This window comes from Callorhinchus milii, unplaced genomic scaffold, assembly GCF_018977255.1.
Source record: "Callorhinchus milii isolate IMCB2004 unplaced genomic scaffold, IMCB_Cmil_1.0 Scaffold1, whole genome shotgun sequence".
In the NCBI taxonomy this organism is placed as follows: domain Eukaryota; kingdom Metazoa; phylum Chordata; class Chondrichthyes; order Chimaeriformes; family Callorhinchidae; genus Callorhinchus; species Callorhinchus milii.
The window spans coordinates 91,919,640-91,944,275 of NW_024704742.1; the positions used below are offsets into that span (position 1 = coordinate 91,919,640).

The 24,636-nt window shown below is 41.6% G+C and overlaps 1 protein-coding gene across 3 annotated transcripts in view; it reads right to left on the bottom strand.

Moving 5' to 3' along the window:
* Positions 1 to 13,709: 13,709 nt before the first annotated feature.
* LOC103178064 (UV excision repair protein RAD23 homolog B-like) overlaps positions 13,710 to 24,636 on the bottom strand; it is a 29,365-nt gene continuing 18,438 nt past the window's right edge. For 2 of the 3 annotated variants that reach the window (XM_042332327.1, XM_042332357.1), the window contains 4 exons: positions 23,833 to 23,941; positions 17,703 to 17,830; positions 16,705 to 16,851; positions 13,710 to 14,266 (listed from right to left, as the gene is read on the bottom strand). In XM_042332327.1, the coding sequence (XP_042188261.1) occupies positions 14,156 to 14,266; positions 16,705 to 16,851; positions 17,703 to 17,830; positions 23,833 to 23,941 (495 nt within the window). In that variant the 3' untranslated portion in view covers positions 13,710 to 14,155. 3 annotated transcript variants of the gene reach the window in all.

Consider the following 24,636-nt stretch of genomic DNA (forward strand, 5'->3'; position numbering starts at 1 on the left):
AACCCTCCAAAGAGAGTTTGTGTGCTATTCCAGAAAAATGGAAATTTCCATTGCAGGTTTGGAACACTCAGTCTGGTTTGGATAGTCTTAATTACCGCAATGGGTTTCCAAGTGTGTCGGACACCTGGTTGATCAAAAATAATTTCTTGCCATCTCATCGGGAGAGTTGATAGTTTTACCTAATTTCAATAAAGTATTTTAAAAAGTATTTTAAAAGTATTCTAAACTGCATATCTCAGGTTTAAGAATTTAATGATACAATTATAGTCTAAATTACTTCAATGGGGAATGCCTTTGCAAATCTTGTGTTAATTTTGAACAGAATTTTGTTAATGCTCTATTGATGCAGTTTACATCTTGGAAATAATTTGAGCATATGTAAACAACAACAACAACTTGCATTTATATAGGGCCCCTCGTGCAGGGTAGCATCCCAGAGCACTTGACAGCAAATGGTGGACATGTATAAATAACTTTGGACAAACTGCTGCGTTTTGAAATAAGAAAAGTAATTTGAACTTTGCATTTGAACTACTGAAATGTAACTTTAAGAAATGTGCGATCCTGATCCAATACTTACAAATATCCCCCAACAGCCAATGAGAAGACAACGGTGATAACAGCCAGTGGGATAAGAAATGCATATCCGTTTCCACTTTCATTTTTCCCTCCTCTACTGACGGAATTATTCTTTACTCCAGGGTCTAAATTATATGTGTTACCTTGCAAAAGATATTTAATTCAATTTAATACTGTTTCGTCAGACATGTCTCAGGTTGGTTAACAAAGATAATTATTCCAATATAGGTGTTGAAAAGTGCAACATTCAATGTCACAATTAACACTGACTCCTTTCAAAGTTAAGGCAGTAATCCATAAACCGGCACTGAAATGCTGGACTCATGCAGATGCCACCAATTATTTCTACTTTATAAAGGCTTCTGGTGCCACAGGTCTCCTTGTTGTCAGTTTCTAACACCTGTTTTCAACCAGTAAGCAAAAAAAAATTAATGATTGCTCAACGGTGCGCTTTACAATTCCCCTGTGGCTCAGCACAGTCTGGGTCGACTTGGAGATTATGTATTTCTAGCCTTGTTTACAGTTATAAATGATAGTGTTTGCAACTTGAGCATCATTTTCAAACATTGAGCTGGCAGTGGGAGTGTCCCACACAGGGCTCCCTCACCAGCCCTTTCAATTTGCCACTTCCTTACAGCAGCTTTAAACGAACGTTGGAGATGCTGAAAATAGCACAAACTGTTGCAATTATGTAAAAAAAAAGTTGGAAAAAAGCACAAGACCTGCCTGAATAGCACTACCTTTGAAAACAATTTACAGAATACATGAAACATTTTTTAGACGTATTTTGTTTTAGCATTAACAATAATAAGGTAAGAGATACCTGTGATCATCTTCCTTGGGAGGGTTTTGCAAGGAAGTAGGATCTGCTATTCCTTATCTACGAGCTGCCCTTGGTGATAGTGCCCACACACACTGGAGCTCAATGGTGTTCAGCTGGGTTTGACCAGAGTCAAACAGGATCAAGGGGCAAAGGTGCCATAGGCCAGCTCAGTGACTGCCACATACAACAACAACAAGATTCCATTTATAGAGCGCCTTTCACGTCGGGAGGACGTCCCAAGGCGCTGGACAGTTGGGTCAGGACCCGAACAGGGGGGAAATGGTGAGGGGAGGGAAGGGAGGGAGGGAGCGAGGAGGGGGTAGAGAGTCAAGAGGGGAGCTGAAGACACGGTCAAAAAGAAAGGTCTTGAGACCGGCCTTGAAGGAGGAAAGGGAGGAGGCGGCGAAGGCATTGGGGGATGGTATTCCAGAGCCTAGGGACTGAGAGGCTGAAGGCCCGGCCACCGATGGTAGGGAGGTTGGGGATGTGGAGCAGACCGGAGCCAGAGGAACGGACAGCTATTTTTACAAAGTTGGTTGGGGGTCGTTCACCACAGGCAGTCATCAATTGATCATCCGGGAATGGAATGTCCGACCGGTGATAATCAATGAAAACAACCGCAAACAACAACAAATTACATTTGTAAAGCGCCTTTCACACCAGGAGGACGTCCCAAGGCGCTGGACACACAGAGTTGAGGGTCGGGGTGGGGGAAGATGGAGGGCAGGGGGGGGAAGCAGTGAGATCGAAAGCATGGTCAAAGAGGAGGGTCTTGAGGTGGGTTTTGAAAGTAGCGAGGGAGAGGGCGAGACGGAGGGACTCAGGATGGAGTTCCAGAGGGTGGGTGCAGAGTGGCAGAAGGCCCGCCCGCCGATAGTGGGGCGAGCAAGGCGGGGGATGTTAAGCAGGCCAGAACCCACTGAGCAGAGGGAGCGAACAGGATGGTAGGGGATTAGGAGGTTGGAGAGGCAGGGGGGAGCAAGACCATGGAGGGCTTTGAAGATGAGGACCAGAATCTTGAACTGTATCCTCTGTGTGGTGGGAAGCCAGTGGAGTTGGGCAACGATGGGGGTGAGAGGGTCACAGAGCCTAATGCGGGAGAGGACACGCATCAGCCAATAATGCTTGGGCACTGGCAGAATCAGCCTCCACGGCTGCACACTCAACCTCACTAAGCCAGTCAGGAACCTGAAATGCAGGCGGTGTGAGAGGTACAATCTGAACCAATCAAGGACAGCGTCATGGAGGTTGAGGTGAGAGGAGGTGGATGAAGATAAAGTGGTCGACGGTGTCGAAAGCAGCAGAGAGGACGAGGAGGCAGAGGGAGCCCTGGTTGCAGATGGACAGAATGTCATTTGTCACTTTGACCAGAGCAGTTTCTGTGCTGTGGGCGGCATGGAAGCCCGATTGGAGGGGTTCGAGAAGGGAATGGTGGGAGAGGAAGGAGCGAAGCTGAGAACCAACAACTCATTCCAGGATCTTGGAGAGGAAGGGCAGGTTGGAGATGGGGCAGTAGTTAGGGAGTAGAGAAGGGTCCAAGGAGGGTTTTTTTAAGGATAGGAGAGATGACAGCATTTTTTAAAGGAGTGGGAACAGTATCAGAGGACAGGGAGAGGTTAATAATGTCAGTGAGTAGAGGGGCAAGGAGGTGGAGCTGGGAGCTAAGGAGGGGAGTAAGGATGAGGTCAAGGGAACAGGTGGTGGGTTTCATACAGGTTATGGTGGTGCTGAGAGAGGAGGGGGAGACAGGATCGAAGGTGAGGAGGGAGGCAGCTGAGCGGATTCCCTTGACTTTGGATTTGAGGAAGTCCAGCATCGCCTCGCAGTTAGCATTTGAGGTGAGAATGGGTGAAGCGTGAGTGGGTGGGTGGAGGAGCCAGTTCTTGATGGAGAAGAAGAGCCTGGGGTTGTCCTTAGCCTCCAAGATTGTCTTGGAGTAGAACAACGATTTAGCGGAGGCGGTGGCGGGGCAGTAGGATTTTGACATGGTCCAGCCAAATCTGCCAATGGACAGTTAGGTTTGATTTAAGACAGGTGCACTCAGCAGAACGGGCCTGGGCTTTAAGGGAGCGAAGGTGGCTGGTGCACCAAGGTGATTTGAGTGAGTAGGAGACGGTTCGGGAAATCAGGGGAGCGAGGGAATCGAGAGTGGAGGAGATGGAACTGCGGAGAAAGGTGACCGAGGTGGATAGGTCATTGTGGGAGGACACCCAGAGGGGAAGGAGTCGTCTCAAAGCGCTTCACAGAATAGACTGTAAAGTGAATTGACCGTATATTTGTGGGTGAATGACAGGTTCAGGACATCGGGAGAAACTCCTTTCTCTTTTTGAATTACCCCATGGGATCTTTAACATCCCCTTGAACAGGCAGAACTATTCTTTTATATAAGGCAAGAAATGTGCTTAGGAATACTACAATTTTGACACCAAAACCATATCAAATATTTCAGGTGTGCTCCTCAACATTGTGATTTCTAACATTTTCTGATTTCGATAGCTTTCTCCTTTTGTCTTGTTAAGCATATACCGAATTATTCATTCTTATCTACTGTCACTACACATCAAACACTTCTACTATGAACAATGCAAAACAGATCTGTGGTTTACTTTGTATTTTGATGTGACGCAACACAATACTATAGAATCCAAAAATAACGCACTGAGATTTACCTGGACATGAATTGCCACATTGCACTGGTTGGGTTTTGCAATTAGAACAGTCTATGTAATAAATTTTCTTCATCCCTGTGGAGATATGAAAACTGCAATTACATATTATATCCTAATCTCTTAATTTCCTGATGATCCTGTTTAAGAACACACCCACCCATCACATCCACCCTCACCCAGCTCCACTGGCTCCCCATCCCTCAGAGGATCAAGTTCAAAATTCTCTTCCTCATCTTCAAGGTCCTCCATGGCCTTGCCCCCTCCTACCTCTCCAACCTGCTAACCCATTACCAACCTGTCCGCACTATCGGCAGTCGGGCCTTCAGCCTCTCTGCTCCAACCTTCTGGAACTCCATCCCACATTCCCTTCACCTCGCTCCCTCCCTTGCCTCAAGACCCTTCTCTTCGACCGTGCCTTTGGCCACCCTCCTACCCTCCACCCTCCCCAATCCCAACCATAGAAAGGTCATTTGGCCAATTGTATCTGTGCTTGTTCTTTTAAAGAGCAATTGTTTCATTCTCTTTCCCATGCATCTGTAGCTTAGCTTTTGGATACTTTACTTCTTTTTAGTTATTGCCTATGAGACTCTCTGTCAATTAAACCCTATGTTCACCTTTAAACTGCTCACGAGTCCTTATCAAGGAAATTATTTTCCCCCTGGGCCAATTGATATGTTGTTTGTTTTCATCTCACACACTGAAAGATTGAAACAGGCGCTAATACAACAACAACAACAACAAGATTCCATTTATAGAGCGCCTTTCACGTCAGGAGGACGTCCCAAGGCGCTGCACAGTTGGGTCATGATATTCCACCAGTAAGGTACTATAATGTTATAAATTACTTTATTATAGTAATTTTGATCCTATGGAATTAAAGTATACACTCAGATTCTAGTCACATACTAATAGATTCTTAAAAAAAGGTTCACATAGTAATGCACTCACCACAGTATTCAGCACAGGCATGTATAGCTGAGGAGACGAAGGAAACATTTATAAATCAAACACTATCAATTTCCATTCCAATAACTTACCTGATCTGGTGGTTGCGTTTGATCACCTCATGTAAACTTTTGACTGGGTCCACCTACTTTCTGTACCCACTCTGTAATATTGTATCTACATACAGAAACTCTTAATTTTGCATCAAATACTATAGTCTATAGTTTCAGCATCATGCATTGCAGGTCCGGGGGTTATGGCACAAATTAGTTGCCGTGTCTGCCTCCATAACACAATTCATTCATTAATTCATTTCAGTCTGTAGAGCCCTTTGAGAATTTCTATTGTATGAAAGGCATAAATGTATGTTGCTGATGTAACAAATGCACGCTGAAAGGATTTTGCCCATAAAAACATAGCCATTGCATTTTACAGTATACAGTATACTTTATAGTCCTGTGAAACACTTTGAGATATCCTCTCAACATGAAAGGCGCTATACCAAATGTAAGGATTATTATTATTATTATCTAGCTGCTCAGAATATTAAAGTTAGAATTCACTAATTGTCTGATTGTTTATCCACTAATTGCAAATGTGCACTGGGTTTAGACCAGCATGAAACAGGTTAGTTTTACCCTACTGATGATGTTGTTCTAATAGTAAACCTTTATAGTTTTTGCTCCTATTGCTGTAGCATTGAAGAGGAACTTGATGACAACTACTTCCTTGTAATTTTGTAGTTGATTCCTAATGAAGCTGTTCCATGTGTTGTAACCTCTTGAACTTAAATTGTGCTCAGAAACTGGACAAGATTAAAATATTGTACCTATTAAAACATTTTGAGGTAGTTAGCCATTTTCCTTTTACTTTGTTGTTTCAGTCCTGGAAAATAAGTAAGGATGTACATAGTGACACTCAAACCCCATTAACGCAGAACCTAATATTGTGACTTATCTTCTTCCATACACTAGACCTAGGATAGAACAGATGTTAATGTGCAATATAGTACTTGGCTTCAGGCTTCACTTCCAAGATAATGTAACAAGCGTCCATTGTGTCAGAAGAATTGAAGTATATTTTGTCAGATGTGAGGCTTCTAAAAAAAATGGCACGCAATCGGATCAGAAATTCTGAGCTGAAGGGAAGGGTTCTACTGGTTCTCAATGTTTGCACTGTTGACATGATTTGTTAAAAGGGACTTTGAGAACTTTAGGATTTAGGACATCAAGATCATAGTCCAATGCAAATACTGCATTGTCTTCGGATGAAATGTTAAGTCACAGGTCTGCTTGCATTTTCAAGTTGATGTTAACAATCCCATAGAACTATTTGTAAAGAAAATGGAATTTCTCCTAGTGTCCTGACAAAAAGATCTCCGAATATAATTGATCATTCACTTCATGGTGTTTGTGAGACATTTCTGTCTACAAATTAGCTGCAATGTTGGCCTACTAAATACAGTCATTACGTTACAATAAATTCTGTAAAGCACTTTGAGACATTTCAGTGATGTGATATCAGATTAGCACAACACCAAATATTCCTTCCAGCAATTAAAATGATTCCTATCAAAGAGATACAATTATTAATTGAGTTTCTTGAGCTCATAGACTGACATTATAGCTCTGTACTGAGGTAGCATTGCATTGATGGAGCTGCCATTGTTTGGCTCAATGGTTAAATGGAAGGCCTGACTAACTATTTGTCAGATCCCAGGACACTATTCAAAAATAGAAGGGAGGTTTTTTTTCTGGTTCTCCAGATTAATTGGCCATTCACCTTGTTTGTGGGATCTTAGATGCAAATTGACTACTACCTTGGCTACAAATAGGATCAGTGCTCTTGACAGATATGACTGGAAAATGCTTTTTGACATTTCAACTTGTTAAAAGGGCAAGTTCATTCTTTCTCCATTTCTTTTTTTGAAGGCCATCAAAGAAATGTAATCAAATATTCTCACCTGAAAGTGGTCTGGGGCACTGGAGAAGGTAGTGCCAACTTAGAATGAGGTGTAGTGTGGCAGTAGATTTTGAACTGTGCAGCAGAAGTGGCTACAGACAAAGAGGGGAGATTTGTGAAGGGTCTCTCTCTATACTGACAGATCAAGCATTCCCAGGTCAGATATAACACAGGTTAGATAATAATTATTGATAATGATCTTTGCATTTGATATAGCGCCTTACCAGGTCTTCTAGATGTCTCAAAACGCTTCACAGAATATACTGTAAAGTGAATTGATTGTGTATTTTGGCGAATCGCGGCAGCCAATTGCAGTATCCCACAAACAGTCGTGGATTGCGTGACCAAATTATTATTATTTTTATTTAATTATTTTGAAGGGATTATTATCCCTGGAAAAGCGATCTGTCAATCGACTAACAACCGGGTTCCTACTTATTGCTAGGTAAACAGAGGCATATTGAGTGAGGAAACTTGCCTAACATTTTGCTCTACCCGGGAATCAAACCCAGGTCCTCTCGCTTGTGAAGGTGGGTGCTCTAACCACTGAGCTACAGGACTCTTTAGATTAAGAGTAAAGCTTCCTCCACTCTGCCTCAACAATGTGGCTTAGCTCCAACTGCACTAGTGGGATATTTTCCATTTTTCCCAAATCATCACTTCTCTGAGTGAAATTGTCAATTTATTTTTATAACACTGACTCAAGATTGTTCTCTGCCCTATGTGTGTGGAAGAGGAAAGAAAAAAGATTCTTGAGCAATTAGGGTAGATAGCTCCGGTGGCAGAGACAGCACCAACACCACCCAATGGACTGAGTGGCCTCTGTCTGTGCTGTTAATTATAATTGTAGCCAAAATGAAATCATTATGACCTTATAGACAAAACAGTGATAGGCGGTTATTTTTTAACATGATAACGTTGATATGTTTTCAGTTTGGCTGACATTGCTTCCACTGAAATGGAGCTCTTTTTGCTTGAATGCTAAATTATGATCTGTTGTGAATATTTGTGTGTGTGTGTGTGGGGGTAAATTCATTTCTTACAGTGATGTCTGTGCTGTACCAATTTACTGTGATATGTGCGCTGTATCAAGTTACTGTGATATATATGTGTTGCATTGAGTTACTGTAATGCGTGTGCTACATCGAGTTCCTGTGATGCTCTGTGCTTTATTGGGATGGTATCCTGCATGAGGGGCGCTATATAAATGCAAGTTGTTGTTGTTAGGTGACTATGATGTTTTGTGCTGCATAGTTTTACAGTGATGTTCGTACTCTCCTTGAAGAATGAGCGGCACTATGTAGATGATCGGGTTGAAATAATAACATTCAATTCATAGCGAATTGCCCTAAGATCCTCAGTAATGTTATATAGTTTACTTACAGTTTTTAATAGATGTATCGACTTTTTCAACCTCAAATCTCTTTATTCGTTGTAAAGCTTTAGGAAAGTAGCCTGAAATTTTATTGAAGATAATATAAGTAATATCAGTATCATTTACTAATTTGCTAAAATCATTAATCTGAAGCAAAACTAATTATTACTTCACTTTATCTTGTGGAGCAAAGTATTGAGACCAAACAAAACTTTAACAACCATATGGACCACCACAAGGCGAGAAATAAGAGTTGAAGGAAGGTAGTCCTTGTGGTAATTTTGAGGGATCTAATCCCCCTCCACCCATGGAGAGGGGCTTTCCTCTAGTGGGCCACTCTCTTGTGCCTCCGAGTAGATAGTCTCTGACAGAAAGCAGTGCACGGTATGGGAAGTCTCAAAAAGGAAGGGTGAGCTAGTTTAGAAAAATAATAATAATCCTTGCATTTGATGCCTTATGACATCTTCGAGACGTCTCAAAGCACTTCACAGAATACTGTAAAGTGAATTGACAATATTTTGAGGGCAAATTTGAATTTTTTTAATGACATCAACCAAAGAGACACATTTTTTTCATGAAAAGGCACTGGACTCATTTATTTCGGAAGGAACGAGAGTCAAAAAATATGACAATTGTCAGTATAATTTTGAATATGAGTGAAACGAGCAAGTTTATCCCGTTCCATTGGTTTTGCTTGAGTTCCTGTGACATTTCATAGAAGCAACCACCTTTGAGCTTCTTTAATCAAGTGCTCAATGGATTTCCCACACCAAATAGCTGTTTTACTTGCCCAATTTATGATAATCTGTCTAAATTAAAATATAGTAGACACCTTCACTTTTTTTAAATTGATTCCAATCTTCCAGTCTGTGTCACACTACTAGCAGAGGCTGTGCATTTATGGAAGTGACATAGGGCAAATAAGAAGGTAATATTATTGAACGACTAGATCTGATCAGTTAGGGGACACCAAGGGAATTGAATTCATACTGTTTGATTTCCTACTCTCAATTGCTCACTGATTTAAGGTCAAAGGTACTTCCTATGCTTTTGCCTCATGGTGTGATCGTCAGCTTGGTATATCCTAATCTTCTTGCACTTTGAAATCAAGTTACCATATTCTTATAGTTAAAAAGCTAAAGCATTTGAAACAGAATCGCTTCATTACCAACACTTGTGAAGGACAGCTTGTATTCTTTATCCATCTGTTTGTAAACATCTTGTGCAATGGATATGAGTTCATTTTTGGCTGTAGGAAATACATTTTTTTAATAGATAAAGAACAGAAACACAGAATTTAGTTTTAAATCGTAAACATGGATCACTGAGTAATTTACTGATGAAATGTCATCATTCTTTCATAGCAGCGAATACTTTAACTCTAGTGTTACTTCAATGTCACACAGTGTTGGTGGATATAGAAGGTGATCTGCCTTAAAACATTTCTTGTGTTCAAGGTGTCTGCCTTTGTTTTGTATCTAGTACTTCAAGGCGTGTCCGACCATGAAATAATTTCCAATTTCGCTTTGTAGTCATTTACAAAATATAACAGAGCCCCGATGGCATTATCCCCAATACCAGGGCAAGTCATGCCCCAATACTCACGCACTGTCACTTTGGTATCTTTGATCTCATCAACCCATTTATCAATGAATTTCTGGCAGTAAACCATGTCTCCCACCCAGGAAGATCGCCACCATAGATGATTCCTGTAATAAGTGAATTTATCGTCGAAATCTTTCTCGCAGTGTAAGCAACAACGGGTAAGATTGGGCAAGGTGATCATAGTAAGGAAAATGGGAAAGCGCGCGAGCAGTAGCTCCATGGACCACTTTCTCTGTTGCATGTGATGAGGACAAATGACCAGGGTCGAGAAAACAAGGAATGCAACTGACTCCCTCACAACTTGGAGTCTTCACCTATTCACTAGTTCCACGGAGTCATAATGGAAACCTGGGAAACCTTCATAGAATCATTGAATCATAGAATTACACAGCACAGAAGGAGACCATTCGGCCCATCGTGTCCGTGCTGCCTCTTTGAAAGGAGTATCCAATTCAATCCCACTCCCCCGCGCTCTCCCCATAGCCCTGCAAAGTTGACCTCCCAAAATAATTATCTACTTCTCTCTTAAAAGCTGTTATCGAATCAGCTTCCACCACCCTTTCAGGCAATGCATTCCACATCCGAACAACTCACTGTGTAAAAATATTTCTCCTCACCTTCCCTCTGTTTCTTTTAACAACTATTTTAAATCAGTGCCCTTGGGTTACCAACCCACCCGCCAGTGGAAATAGTTTCTCCTTGTTCACCCATTGAATCCCCTTCATAATTTTGAAAACTTCCATTAGGTCGCCTCTTAACCTTCTCTGCTCCAAGCAGAATAATCCTAGCTTCTCCAGCCTCTCCTGTTAGCTGAAGTCCCTCATTCCTGGTACCATCCTGGTAAATCTGCTTTGCACCCTCTCCAATGCCTTGACATCCTTCCTAAAGTGTGGGGCCCAGAACTGAACACAGTCTCTAGCTGAGGTCTAACCAGTGTTTTATAAAGGTTCATCATAACTTCCTGACTTTTGTATTCTATGCCCCTATTTATAAAGCCTAGTATCCCGTATGCTTTTTTAACAGCTTTATCTCCCTGTCCTGCCACCTTCAAAGATATACTTATATGAACCCTCAGGTCTCTCTGTTCCTTCACTCCCTTTAAGACTGTACCATCGGCTGATATTGCCCCTCCTCATTCTTCCTCCCAAAATGCATCACTTCGCATTTATCCACATTAAACTACATCTGCCACGTGTCGGCCCATTTTACCAGTCTGTCTGTGTCCGTTTGCAGTCTGATACTATCCTGCTCACTGTTTACTACTTTTCTTAGCTCAGTATCATCTGCAAATCTGGAAATTGTACTTCCTATACCCAAAATATACCATCAATACACTTTACATTATATTCTGTGAAGCACTTTGAGATGTCTCAACAGCATGACAAGGATTATTATAATCACTATATCTTCTATATCACTAAACACATGCAAACAACTTGTGAAGGTATTTACAAATTCAAAGATGAGATTATTTTTAAAAATAAATATAGGCCCCCCTCAATCCATCCCACACTCACATTGGACCATCCACCTGTCCATCAACCCATCCACCCTTCATTATGGATTTCAGGTCAGAAAAATGCTCCAGCCCGCTCTGACCCTGCACCCCTGTGTATAACATTATTCCATCTTTTGTTAATCGAGTCCACAAATTTGCATTACGTTATAATAATAATAATAATCTTCGAGACGTCTCAAAGCGCTTCAGAGCATATTCTGTAAAGTGAATCGACTGTATATTTGGTGGGTGAATATTAGACAAATTATAACATTATACGACTCTAACAATACACAAACATGTACAAAACATACCAAGCACAGCCAGGACTGGCCGCCAGTATAACATTATGAGAATTATAACAATATATGAACTTGTCTGTATGAAAAACAATTAGAATTGAATAGAATTGAATACTAAACATTTAGAAAATGTAATGCAACAGTATGCCAGGAAACAAAACAATTGGGCTAAAAAGTGAGGGAGTGATTGAATATATTTACATGAAGGACAATGGAAACTTTTCAGTGAAATACAGGATGTGTGATTGTGATTGATTGATCAGCCAGGTCTCTGTAAATAATAAGTCCTTATATCTTATACAGGACCTTCCATGAAGACATCTCAATGCAATTCACAGGATTTACTGTAGTGGAGTGACTGCATTTTGTAGACAAATACCAGAGCCAATCTACACTCACAAACAGCTATTAAGTTAATGTCCAAAAAAGGGGAAGGTTAGAAATTTAAGTTAGAAATGTTTTAACATGTTGATAGGCTGATAGAATGTGGAATGGCTTACCACAAATGGGGCTGTTGAAACTGGGTTGATACCAGCATTAAAAGGAAATCCGATAAATATTTGAGGAAAAAAAATTGTGGTGGAAACTGTAAAATATGTGTTCAGTAACACACTGCACAGGCAAGGAAGGTTTCTCCTTGTAATCCAATGCTGTCTGGCAACAGGGTTTCCTCCAAATAAATCTTAGTTGACTTGGTAGTTGTGGAACCACATCCAGAATAAAACATGCAATATCTCTGTCTCTTGATGACCCTTCCAGTGGTTTGGATGTGTGCAAAGCCCACATCAAATGTATAGTATCATTATATCCTATTATATTAGTCATGTTTCTGTCAAATGATCCCTATATATCTTTGGTCAAGTATCATATTTTAAAAAGTTCATCACTGCTGCCAGACAAAAACTCAGAAGTTACTAAAAATTAGCACCTGGAACAGAAGGTATAATGTGTTATACATGCTTTGGAATGTGATTTAATGATGAGGCATCTGTATTATATCCCCAAAAAAGTGGAATGTCTGAATAGGAATTTTGCATGTAAAATTTCAACCATTGTTGAATTGTTGGGCTTAACGGCCCAAATTATGGTAGCCATTTAATTTATATCAATTATACTTTGTACATAATTTCGACCCCAAAATATGTAAATCAACCACTTAAGTGAGCTGGAGTACAGCATTTATTCACTGGTCAAAAGACAACAAAAATTGAGTCAGAGATTGAAACCCACAGCAAGTTTTTTTTTCCATGGTGTGGTCAAGACTGTGAAGTAAAACAGATGTGCTCCCAAATGAAAAGTTCTATTTACAAATATAAAATTGGTTGGATAACAAATTGCATTTATATAGTGTCGTTTACCTCACGAGGACATCCCAAGGCAATGGACAGTCAATAGTTTGCACTCAAGCTGGAGATTGGAATCAACAAGGGTGGAGGGCAAGGGGTTTGGGAAGATGCTCAAAGGCACAGTCGAACAAGAGGGTCCAGAGACCAGCCTTGAAGTAGGCAAGGAAAGGGGCGAGGTGAAGGGAATCCACGATTTAGTTCCAGAGGATTGCCGCAGGAAAGTTGAAGGCCCGACCACCATGGTGACATTGAACAGCCCAGTGCTCGCCGATCGGAGGGAGTGGTCAGGTTGGTAAGGTTTATTAGGTCACGGAGGTAGGGAGGAGCAAGACCATGGAGGGCAGACAAGGACCTTAAATAATAATCCTTGTATTTCACATAGAGCCTTATCACATCTTCTAGACGTCTAAAAGCGCTTCACAGAATATAATGTGAAGGAATTGACTATATTTTGTGGGTGAAATGCGGCAACCAATTGTGCACAGCAGTGTCCCACAAACAAGTCATGGATAGAAGTAACCAATTTTTTTTTGAAGGAATTATTACCCCGGGCATGGAAAGAAAGTGAAACATACAAAACTTCAAATAAATACTTCAATCTTAAATTTCAATTCAAACATTTTTAATTGAAGTTAACAATATTCAGGTTCTTTGCTATTATAAACTAAAAAATCTCCATCTGGCACAACAGTTTAAAATTCTATAGATATGCCATTGCACATTCTCATAAATCAGATCAGAAACATGCCTGATAATAAATCTTTGATTAAATTTATAAAACAATTACATGTTTTCATTTGAAAAACATAGAATTGGCTGGCAGTAATCAAACATAAAAATATAAGCTATGCCTTTAGTTAATTTAATGCAACCAATTATTCTACTTCTTTAAGTTGGCATTAAAAGGTCAGAAAGTATGGAGCCCTGGTTTACAGTTTTCAGTGCAGAACTGAAGTAGGCAGCATTGTTAGGTACAGAAAATACATGCAAATCCAAAATCAGTGTCATTCAATGAAAAAAGAATAAACAATTAAAAGTGTCTAATTTTATCTCAATCATCAAAGTTCTGTTGTAGTAGAAAATTTGCAGCCAAGTTTTCATTCTTCTCACAGGCAAAATAGGCTTGAACCACAAGTCCTTCAGGAAATCCCAAAGCCTTTAACTGAAAAAAAAAAATATGATTTAGAAACCCCCAATAGTAACTGCAATGTCAGAGAAGCGAGTGTACAATTATGCAATCAATATAATACAAATAAATAAATTTATCTTGGAATGACAAATGATTGTTAATTCCGCGTCTGATCCTTTGTTTAACAAATAAAGTTGGGGTGACAGAATGTAGCCTTGGCACTTTTATAGTGAACACCACTATTGATTGCCATGGTAGCTCACCCTCTGACGGTACAGCCGAGTTGACTGCATAACGGTGCTGCTGTTAAAATCTGATCGGTTCCCTTTTTTGCAATATATTTTATACTTGACAAATCTAGGGAGAGGTCTTCATTGCACCATGTCAGCCCACTAACGTGCTTAGGCCAATGATCACTGACATTCATGCATAACACAAGATATCCCAGCTTCCACTGGGTCATTGAAGGATATCTCAAATTCAGGTCGTGCAATTCACAAAAGAAGAATGAAAGAAATTATCTTATACACCCTGCAGTAGCTAGGAAGATATAATATTGGAAGTGGTGTTCGACCAGATTACTTGTCTACTCTCCTCCGGATCAGTCCCTGCCTCCCTAAAAACTGCTGTCATCACCCACCTCCTGAAAAAGCCCTCCCTAGATCCCTCAAACCCCAGCCACTACCGCCCCATTTCTAACCTGCCCTTCCTCTCAAAAGTTCTAGAACGGGTTGTTGCCAACCAACTTTGCGCACACCTCTCCTCCCACTCCCTCTTCGAACCCCTCCAGTCCGGTTTCCGCTCTGCCCCCAGTACAGAGACTGCGCTTGTGAAAGTCACAAACGACATCCTCTCTATCTGTGACCAGGGCTCCCTCTGCCTCCTTGTCCTCTCAATCGCGTTCGACGCAGTCGATCACGCCATCCTCCTCCACCGCCTTTCCTCCGTCATCCACCTCAGTGGGACCGCACTCGCCTGGTTCGAATCCTACCTCACAAACTGCCAGCAGTACATCTGCACAAATGGCTTCTCCTCCCGCTCTCACCCGGTACCTGCGGGGTACCCCAAGGATCCATCCTTGGCCCCCTCCTCTTTTTGATCTATATGCTCCCTCTTGGGGATGTACATTTCCACATGTATACAGACGACACCCAACTCTATTTTTCCACCTCTCATTGCGACCCCCAGTCCCCTGATGTTCTGTCAGTCTGCCTGTCAGATCTCAGGGGCTGAATGGAGCACAAATTTTCTTCAGCTGAACATTGACAAGACAGAAGCCATACTCTTTGGCTCTCGTCAACGTCTAAAATCTCACGGCTCTCACCTCCTCCACCTACCCGACCTCCCCCTAAAATTCTCCGAATCCGTACACAATCTAGGCGTCAGGTTCAACCCCCAATTATCCTTTTCCCCCCACATCTGGTCCTTCACCAGCACCGCTTTCTTCCATCTCCGACGCATCGCCCGTCTCCGCCAATAGCTCTCCCCAAAAGCCGCTGAAACCCTGGTCCATGCCTTTGTCACCTCTCGGCTGGACTACTCTAATGCCCTCCTCCCCGGTCTCCCATCCATTACCATCCATAAAATCCAAATCATTCAAAACTCTGCCGCCCGCATTCTCACCTGCACGAAACACCACTCCCAGATCACCCTAGTCCTTGCCAGACTGCACTGGCTGCATATCCCAGAGAGGATCGATTTCAAGATCCTCACCCTTGTATTCAAATCCCTCCACTCCTCTGCACCCCCCTACCTCTCTGACCTCCTCTCTCCTCAAAACAGTACCCGTTGCCTTTGGTCCTCCAGTTCTGGCATCCTCATCGTCCCCCGAGTCCTCCGCTCCACCCTCGGAGGCCGTGCCTTCAGCCACTATGCCCCGAAGCTCTGGAAGTGCCTTCCTCACTAGCTTAGTCTCACTCCCTCCCTTCCTATTTTCAGGTCTCTGCTGAAGACCTTTCTTTTCGACCGCACCTTTGGTCACCTTCCCCCCCTCTGCCCCTGGCTCGGTCCTGGGGTCCGTTACTGTGAAGCGCTCTGAGATGCCGTCCGGTGTGGAGGGCGCTATATAAATCCAAGTTGTTGTTGTTGTAGTACTCAATTGGCTGGACTATTTTAAGGCAGTTCAAATTTTTTTTAAAAAATTTAAAACAAACTTAAAAGAAGTTTTCTGAAATAGACATGATTGCTCTAAATAAATAAATCAATATCCCAAATGAAAATCAAATGCTATTCATGGCCCCCCGCACCCGCCCAAGCAATGTGTCCCGAACTGGTTTCTATTCTTTGCTTGCGCACCACTGAATCAAGAGCAACTTTGAGCACATTCAATTCTGAGCAGAACATTACACCATAAAAGATTGGCTCCAGTGAGGAGGCTTGTGGGGAGAGTCATATGATTTACATTATTCTTCTAAAGCAATTCTATCCTTTACCAACTTATAGTTGTGAGATAATTAAGTGTGAAACCTCACCCTCTCTATAGCCTCTTTTTCTTGGGGTGTTACTTGAAGGTGATCCATTTGCTGTTCTCCAGCACTGGTGACCGCTACTTCATTTGCAATGTCCTGGATTGGTTCATTTAACATTTGAATGAAATTCCCCTGGTGTTGGCTGATTTGCTGCAGGCAGGACAAAAAACAAGGTTGTTCAAGGTTCTTAATTTACAATCACAAAAAAGGCTAAAAATGTACCATTTTCATATTTTAAGTAATGTTTCAAATTACAAGTAATGTAGTGTACATTTTTAGATGTACAGTACACTCAAACCCAGCTAGCGGGAGTAGCTGCAGGGAGATCCGGTCCGGTGAGCTAGAATTTTCGGCTAAGTGTAATTACAAAGCCAGTACTGGCACTTATCAGGATTTTTCCAAAATGTCGGTACCAGTATTGTAATTGTTTGAATTGCCCAAGCAGGAGATCGTGAATAAGCTACCTTCTGCTCACAGGATTCAAATAATCTGAGTCAAAGTCAGTATCCTTGGCCACTGGGAAGGCCAGCATGGACGGCAAGGCTGCTCAGTGTGGTGTTGGTGACACTAGGAGAATTGGGAGTCTTCAGTTTATGTCCTGAAGAAATTTTTGGTCTGAGGATTTTTTTAAAAAAGTTTTGTTGGTTTCAGGCCCGGTCCAGCTAGCTTCGAATTCAGGATACCCGGACTCTGACAAGATGGGGGTTTACTCTATTCAGAGGTTGACTGGCCTGCTTCACGTCTCCCATCAGTTCCTCCCAGTCCTTCTCCCTTGACTTTAAAGGCCACCTTAAGACTACGCTTTCAATCTCCTTCCCCCCGTCCACCAACACCCTTACCCTCAGTCAGTTGTTCAACAAGCTTTGAGATGTCTTCCTGGCAAGAAGGCGCTATATAAATTGTTGAATTTTAAAGAAAAAAAACTGAAAAGAAATTAAACCTTAAAAGCTTGACCAAATTATTAAATCCTGGGGAATCTTACCTCGACCCCATCATCTCACCTGTAGAAGATGTGGGTTCTCCCTGCCCAACTGGTGAAGTAGGGCAGGTAGCAGAGAAGGATTCTGCTGAAGGATTTGCCTCATTTGATGGAACTGAGGCTGATTCCGCAAGAATTCCAGTGGATTCTCTAAAAAGAAACACAGTCCCCAGGACGAGATTAGAAGAGGAGGAGATACTGTTTATGCCTTAGTAAATAAAGAAATGTGGCACTAGTTACTGGTATATTCCTGCCCCTTCCAAAACCCCTCAATAATTTTGTTTTGAAAATGAACATCTTAAAATTTAGCTGATGGAATCCTCCTTGGAAAATGATGGATTCCCCAATTGAAGAGTTGGGTTACATTTACAAATTCCAATGTAATTCCACGCACATTAAGTGTTAAAGTGTTAAACAAAGTGTAACGGAGCCTTAGGAATATAGGCAGGACCAATTCACTGAACAGTTTCATGTTTAAATTCTGGAACGGTCAACACAAAACAAAATGAGAATTATATATTTATCCTTATTACCTAGATAAATATAGTTGAAGCAAACTATAGAATTGTGAAGTGTCAGAGATCAGGTCAGACGTTCAGTTTGACAACGCACCACATTGTGGAAATTTTTATTCGCCAAGTAGGTAAGTTGCTGCACTCCAGGGCATAGCTTGCATCCCCAATGTGCTTCTCTGAGTCCGACCGATGGGCCGCGCTGATGAGTGTATTATCAAGTGTGCACTGTGGAACCACCTATCTTAGGAACTGCACTACCGAGACCATCACAGGATTGACTCAATTTCAAAATTCCATTACCAAACATCACTTTGGAGGCAGCTCAGCTTGAAGAAAATCCCATTTACCCCCCAACCCCAAGGAGGAGAGTCAATAGGTTGTCATTAGACATCGGACAAGCATAAATTTGTATTTGACTTCAATTCTAGGCCCCTAATCTCTGGAACTCCCTCTCTTTACCACTCCATCTCACCTCCTCACTTTCTGTCTTTAAATATCTTTAAAACTGCACCTTCAAACCTCTTCCTCCTTTACTCGGAGCTATCTGACCTAACATTGTAAAGCTCTCTAAGATTTTATTCTGTGAAGGACACTAAAAAAAATCAACTTGTCGTTGTTGGAGATCTCACTAATGGACAGTATGTACCAGAAACTCAATGTGAGCTTCCTGGTGAGCAAAACAGCTCAGCATAAAATCCATGAGAAGATTGCTATCATCTTCCTTTGCATAACTCAGACCCATATCCCTATCCATTGGGCAATGGTTCTACAGTCGGAAGTGCAGAGCTTTATCAGCAGCTGCTTACCTCGCTGTCAATCAAGATTTATCCTACAGGTTTAGGGCTGCAAAGGGCAATTTGAGGATAGACATTAAGTATTTACTTAGTAGAAGGTAATTAACGAATGGAACAGGTTACATGGAAGGTTGGTTGCTGCCTGATCAGTGGATTAATTTTAAAAAAAGCTTGATGCTTCTTCCCCTTTTTATCACAAATACCATTGCTTGGAATTAACAAATGGGCCACTGCAATGCCCAGGAGCTCAGAAACATGAAGGAGATCATTTGGACACACATTTTAGACACTACAATCTTAACTTGCATTGGGTCCTTGCTGTCACTGAAGAGACACAAGGATGATCAGAGTGCCCTTCACCCCATCTCAGCACAGTCCAAAGGACAATGTCCAAGAAAAAGGTGGTGTCCATCACAAATACCAAATCAACAACTGAGATGGATGTTCCTTTCATCCAGCAACTAGGAAGGCTAATTGCATGTTGGCATTTATTGCAAAAGGGTTAGAATACAAGAGTAGGGAAGTCTTGCTGCAACTGTATACGTCTTGGTGAGACCACACCTAGAATATTGTGTGCAGTTTTGGTCTCCTTATTTAACAAAGGACATACTCGCCTTAGAGGGGGTGCAGTGTAGTTTCACTAGGTTGGTTCCTGGGATGAGGGGGTTGACCTATGAGGATAGGTTGAGTAAACTAGGGCTGTATTCTCTAGAATATAGAAGCATTAGGGGTGATCTTATAGAAACATATAAGATTCTTATGGAACTTGACAGTGTGAGACAGTTTCCCCTGGTTGGAGAATCTATAACCAGGGGTCACAGTCTTAAGATTAAGGGTCAGGTTTTTCGAACAGAGTTGAGGAAAAACTTCTTCACTCAGAGGGTAGTGAATTTATGGAATTCTCTACCCCAGAAGGCCGTAGATGCTCAGTCCTTGAACATATTCAAGACTGAGATTGATAGATTTCTAAAGGATAGAGGGATTAAGGGATATGGGGATAAGGCGGGCAGATGGAGTTAGGTTAGAAGATCAGCCATGATCTTAAGAACATAAGAATTAGGAGTAGGAGTAGGCCATTCGGCCCCTCGAGACTGCCCCGCCATTCGATAAGATCATGGCTGATCTTCTGACCTAACTCTAATTACCTGCCCTATCCCCATATCCCCTAATCCCTCTTTTTTTTAAAATCTATCAGTCTCAGCCTTGAAAATGTTCAAGGACTGAGCATCTAAAAACTTCTAGTGAATTCCATAAATTCACTACCCTCTGAGTGAAGAAATGTTTCCTCAACTCTGCTCTAAAAGGCTGACCCTTCATTTTAAGACTGTGACCCCTGGTTATAGATTCTCCTACCAGGGGAAACAGTCCCTCAGTGTCTACTTTATCCAGCCCTTTAAGAATCTTATATGTTTCAATAAGATCTCCCCTAATTCTTCTGTACACCAGAGAATACAGCCCTAGTTTATTCAGCCTATCCTCATAAGTCAGTCCCCTCATCCCAGGAACTAACCGAGTGAATCTACGCTGCACCCCCTCTAGGGCAAGTATGTCCTTTTTTAAATAAGGAGACCAAAACTGCACACAAGGTGTGGTCTCACCAAGGCTCTATACAGCTGCAGCAAGACTTACCTACTCTTGTACTCTAAACCTTTTGCAATGAACACTAACATGCCATTCACCTTCTTAGTTGCTGCTGCACCTGCAAACTAACTTTTTGAGACTGGTGTACAAGGACACCCAAATCCCTCTGAACACTAACACTATCTAATCTCTCCCCCTCTAGAAAATAATCTTGTTTTTCTATTTTTGCTACCTAGGTGTATAACTTCACACTTCCCCACATTAAATTCCATCTGCCACCTACTCGCCCACTCTCCTAGCCTATCTATATCCCGTTGCAATCTTTTTGCATCCTCCTCAGAGCTTACTCTCCCACCTAGTTTAGTGTCATCCGCGAATTTAGATACGTTACATTCAATGTCCTCGTCTAGATCATTGATGTAAATTGTAAATAGCTGAGGCCCAAGCACTGATCCTTGTGGCACTCCACTAGTCACATCCTGCCAATTCGAGAATGAAACGTTTATCCCTACTCTCTGTTTTCTACCCATTAGCCACTCTTTAATCCATGCTAATATGCTCCCATTTATCCCGTGGGTCTTAACCTTGTGCAATAGCCTTTTGTGTGTCACTTTGTCAAATGCCTTTTTAAAATCTAAATATACTACATCTACTGGTTCCCCCCTATCTAACCTACTAGATACACCTTCAAAAAAACTCTAAAAGATTAGTTAAGCATGACTTCCCTTTTGTAAAGCCATGTTGGCTCTGCCTAATAATAATAATCCTTGCATTTGATATAGCGCTTTTCACGTCGGGAGGACGTCCCAAAGCGCTTCACAGAACACACTGTAAAGTGAATTGACTGCATATTTGTGGGTGAACGCGGCAGCCAATTGCGCACAGCAATGTCCACAAACAGTCATAGATTGAAAATGACCAATTTATTATTGTTTTTGGAGGGATTATTATTAGGCGTGTGGAGTAAGGAAACTTGCCCAAGGTTTCGCCCTGCCTGGAATTGAACTCAGGTCTCTCACTTGCAAAGCGAGTGCTCTAACCACTGAGCTACAGGACTCCACAAATCTTTTTATGGTCTTCCAGGAATCCTATAACGACATCTTTAATTAAGGACTCAAGAATTTTCCCTACCACTGATGTCAGACTAACTGGTCTATAGTTCCCCATCTTTTCTCTCCCACCCTTCTTAAATATTGGTGTTATGTTTGCAATCTTCCAATCAATGGGAACCGTTCCAGAATCCAGAGAATTTTGGAAGATCAAAGACAAGCCATCCACTATCTCAGTAGCCATCTCTTTTAAAACCCTAGGATGTAGGCCATCAGGTCCAGGGGATTTATCAGTTTTAAGACCTGACAATTTACGTAAAACCATTTCTTTACTAATATTAATTTCCCCAAGTTGCTCACTAACATTGTCTTCTTGGTTCCCCTCTATTCTTGGTAAGTCTTATTGAATGGTGGGGCAGGCTCGAGGGGCCGAATGGCCTACTCCTGCTCCTAATTCCTATGTTCCTACCTACCAGTCAATGCCTTCAAGGTCTCCTCAAGGAGCTTAGCCTACTTTAAATAGTCAAATAGTTCCAGTAAAAGGCACAACTCATTTATTTCTAGTAGGAACTAATGCGACAAAGCATACGTCACAAAGCAGACATGTCAATGCTGCTGCACCAACAAATCTTAAGTAGAGCTGATTATGCCATAGTTTCAAGCTCCTAATTGCATAGCCTTCATTGAATTAACCCCAAAATCAATCTTAGTGCTGGCCTGCGTTTCCAGATTGGTCTATCACTAAAACATTCCTACGAAAGCCTGTTTTTCGTTAACATTCTTATGTTTTTTTCAATATGTAATGTGTCCAATTTTTAAAAATTCTCCCAATGCTGGGGTGCGGTTCCACAAGACCCAAGAGCCCTGCGTGGCCATTGTTCATTTCATGTGAGGCTTGGCAGTAAGTGTTGTTGGAAGGCCACTCAAACTGTAGAGGGCATCACAACTAAGCCTGACCCATCCTCAACCAGCTGCCACACAAACCAATTTTGATCAAATCTTTTTGTGTATATAAACTTACACAAGCCTATTTTAGCATGCAAAATGTTGATGTCACTTCATGTCTGTTGTACCCTAAGTGCAAGAAACGTTGATATCATCACTTCCTTTGCAAAGCAATTGCAGCAGCCCTTCTTTCGCTTAGCGAAAGTGCACTGGAAGAGGCATCAGCGATGCTTTCTGTACATAACATGCATATATGCAGGAAGCAATTTCGGAAGCGATCTATTGACCGTACGTCAGCTATTTTGTAGCACAAGAAGCCAGCTAGTTAGCAGCGGAAGTGCTAGTTAGCATGCGCCCACAGGAAACCAACACTATAAAGGAGGCAGTACTATATTGAAAGGCACTATAACAATGTCCCCTGTATAAAGACTGCAGATCAAGCATGTCTCCTTTGCACATTTCTGACAATGCAAAATGCCAAGGAGTATGAATAGCCGTTAATCTGCAGAGTTATCTATCTACTCTTAAATATGACTTTTTTTAAAGTAGTTTGTATGTTGCAGCTTATTGTAAAGCCATTTCAGGTGATCAATCGCAACTTATATGAATTATTGTTCCAATTCTCAGTTCTGTAAGCTTTTTATTGTACTAATAGCTTCATAAAATGTAGCACTTAACCAGTGAAAAGCTGAGCCAAATAGATAAAAAAAACAAATCTCTGGCTTGATCCCTAGTGATCTTAAGATGGGAAGACAGTAGAGGCACTAAATTTAGCCTCAACACCCAGGGTTGGGGGAATGGGAAAACGTCAGCCAGGATTTCTCCTATGGATTACTATCTAAAGACTCATGCTGGAGGTTCACGTGTAGAGTCATCAGATAAGACATTCCCCCATTTTCTGGTCAAATAATCTGCCGACACTCACTATAATGTCTTACATAATCAATAATATCCAAGTAGGCGAATATCAGAGAGTACATGGCACCATGGAGCCATATCCCACTGGAAAGAGAAAGAAGTCAAACAAACATTTTTACAAAAGGAGTGAAAAGATAATAATAATAGTACAGATCAATTGGTAAACTAGAATTGGAAATATCAGACTGCCAAATTACCTACCTGTCTAATTTAAAGCGCCCTGTGACCTCTTTTCGACGTGAAAGGTGCTATATAAGTGTAATCTGTTGTTGTTAAAAGCACTGAAATCCATTTAAATACACACCAAACCTCTACACTAGAAAACGTGACACCGAGGGCTGAACACACACCTCTTGAAGTGGGGGCTGGAGCCGCAGGTTGTGCAGAGCCAGTACAAGCTGTACCAGTTGTCTGCTGTGGATTGTTCACTGAGCTCCTTGCTCTTTCTCCTGGGATTCCCTGAAAAGGAGATTCATAAAACCACAATACACGCCACATCGCTACTATCATTATTAAAAAAACAAAACTTTGCCAGCGCACCGAGTATATTTCAGCACTGATTTGCAAGACTTCAACTGAGATGATTGATGTTGGGGCAGATCTGATGTCTGCAAGTTAGCGTGATCCACATGGGATTCTCTGCAGTAAACACGGATTATGCTGTGAGGCGCTTTTTGCAAAAGTGAGGCACCAGCGACACTAACACTTTCCTGAGAAGCGTTTTTTCAGTCTCGATTTTCAGCTTTTCTAAAACCAGGGCTGCTAAAAGAATCAGACTCATCATCCCAATGGTTCCTCTTTCTACTCTGCTATATCCCTACGTGCCCATATATAATATATATATCAGAGAGTACATAGCACCATGGAACCATATGCCCAAGCATTGGATTAGGCAGCTCTCTTTTTCTGAGATAATTCTCCAATTTCTTTAAATCTGCGATTTCCGATAGACAAGGAATTCTAGCCCTAGTGACTGGATCTCACCCAAATGCCACATGGATCAAGCATGAAAAGGTTGCAGTTATATGTCCATCTGCAGTCTACCTACACATGTATTCTATTTCAATATAAAGCCTAGGCTATATAGTTTTGCTTTTATTATAAGATGCTGACTTTCTTCTGTTTTCTCAGAGGATTAGGTTGGAAGCTCATGC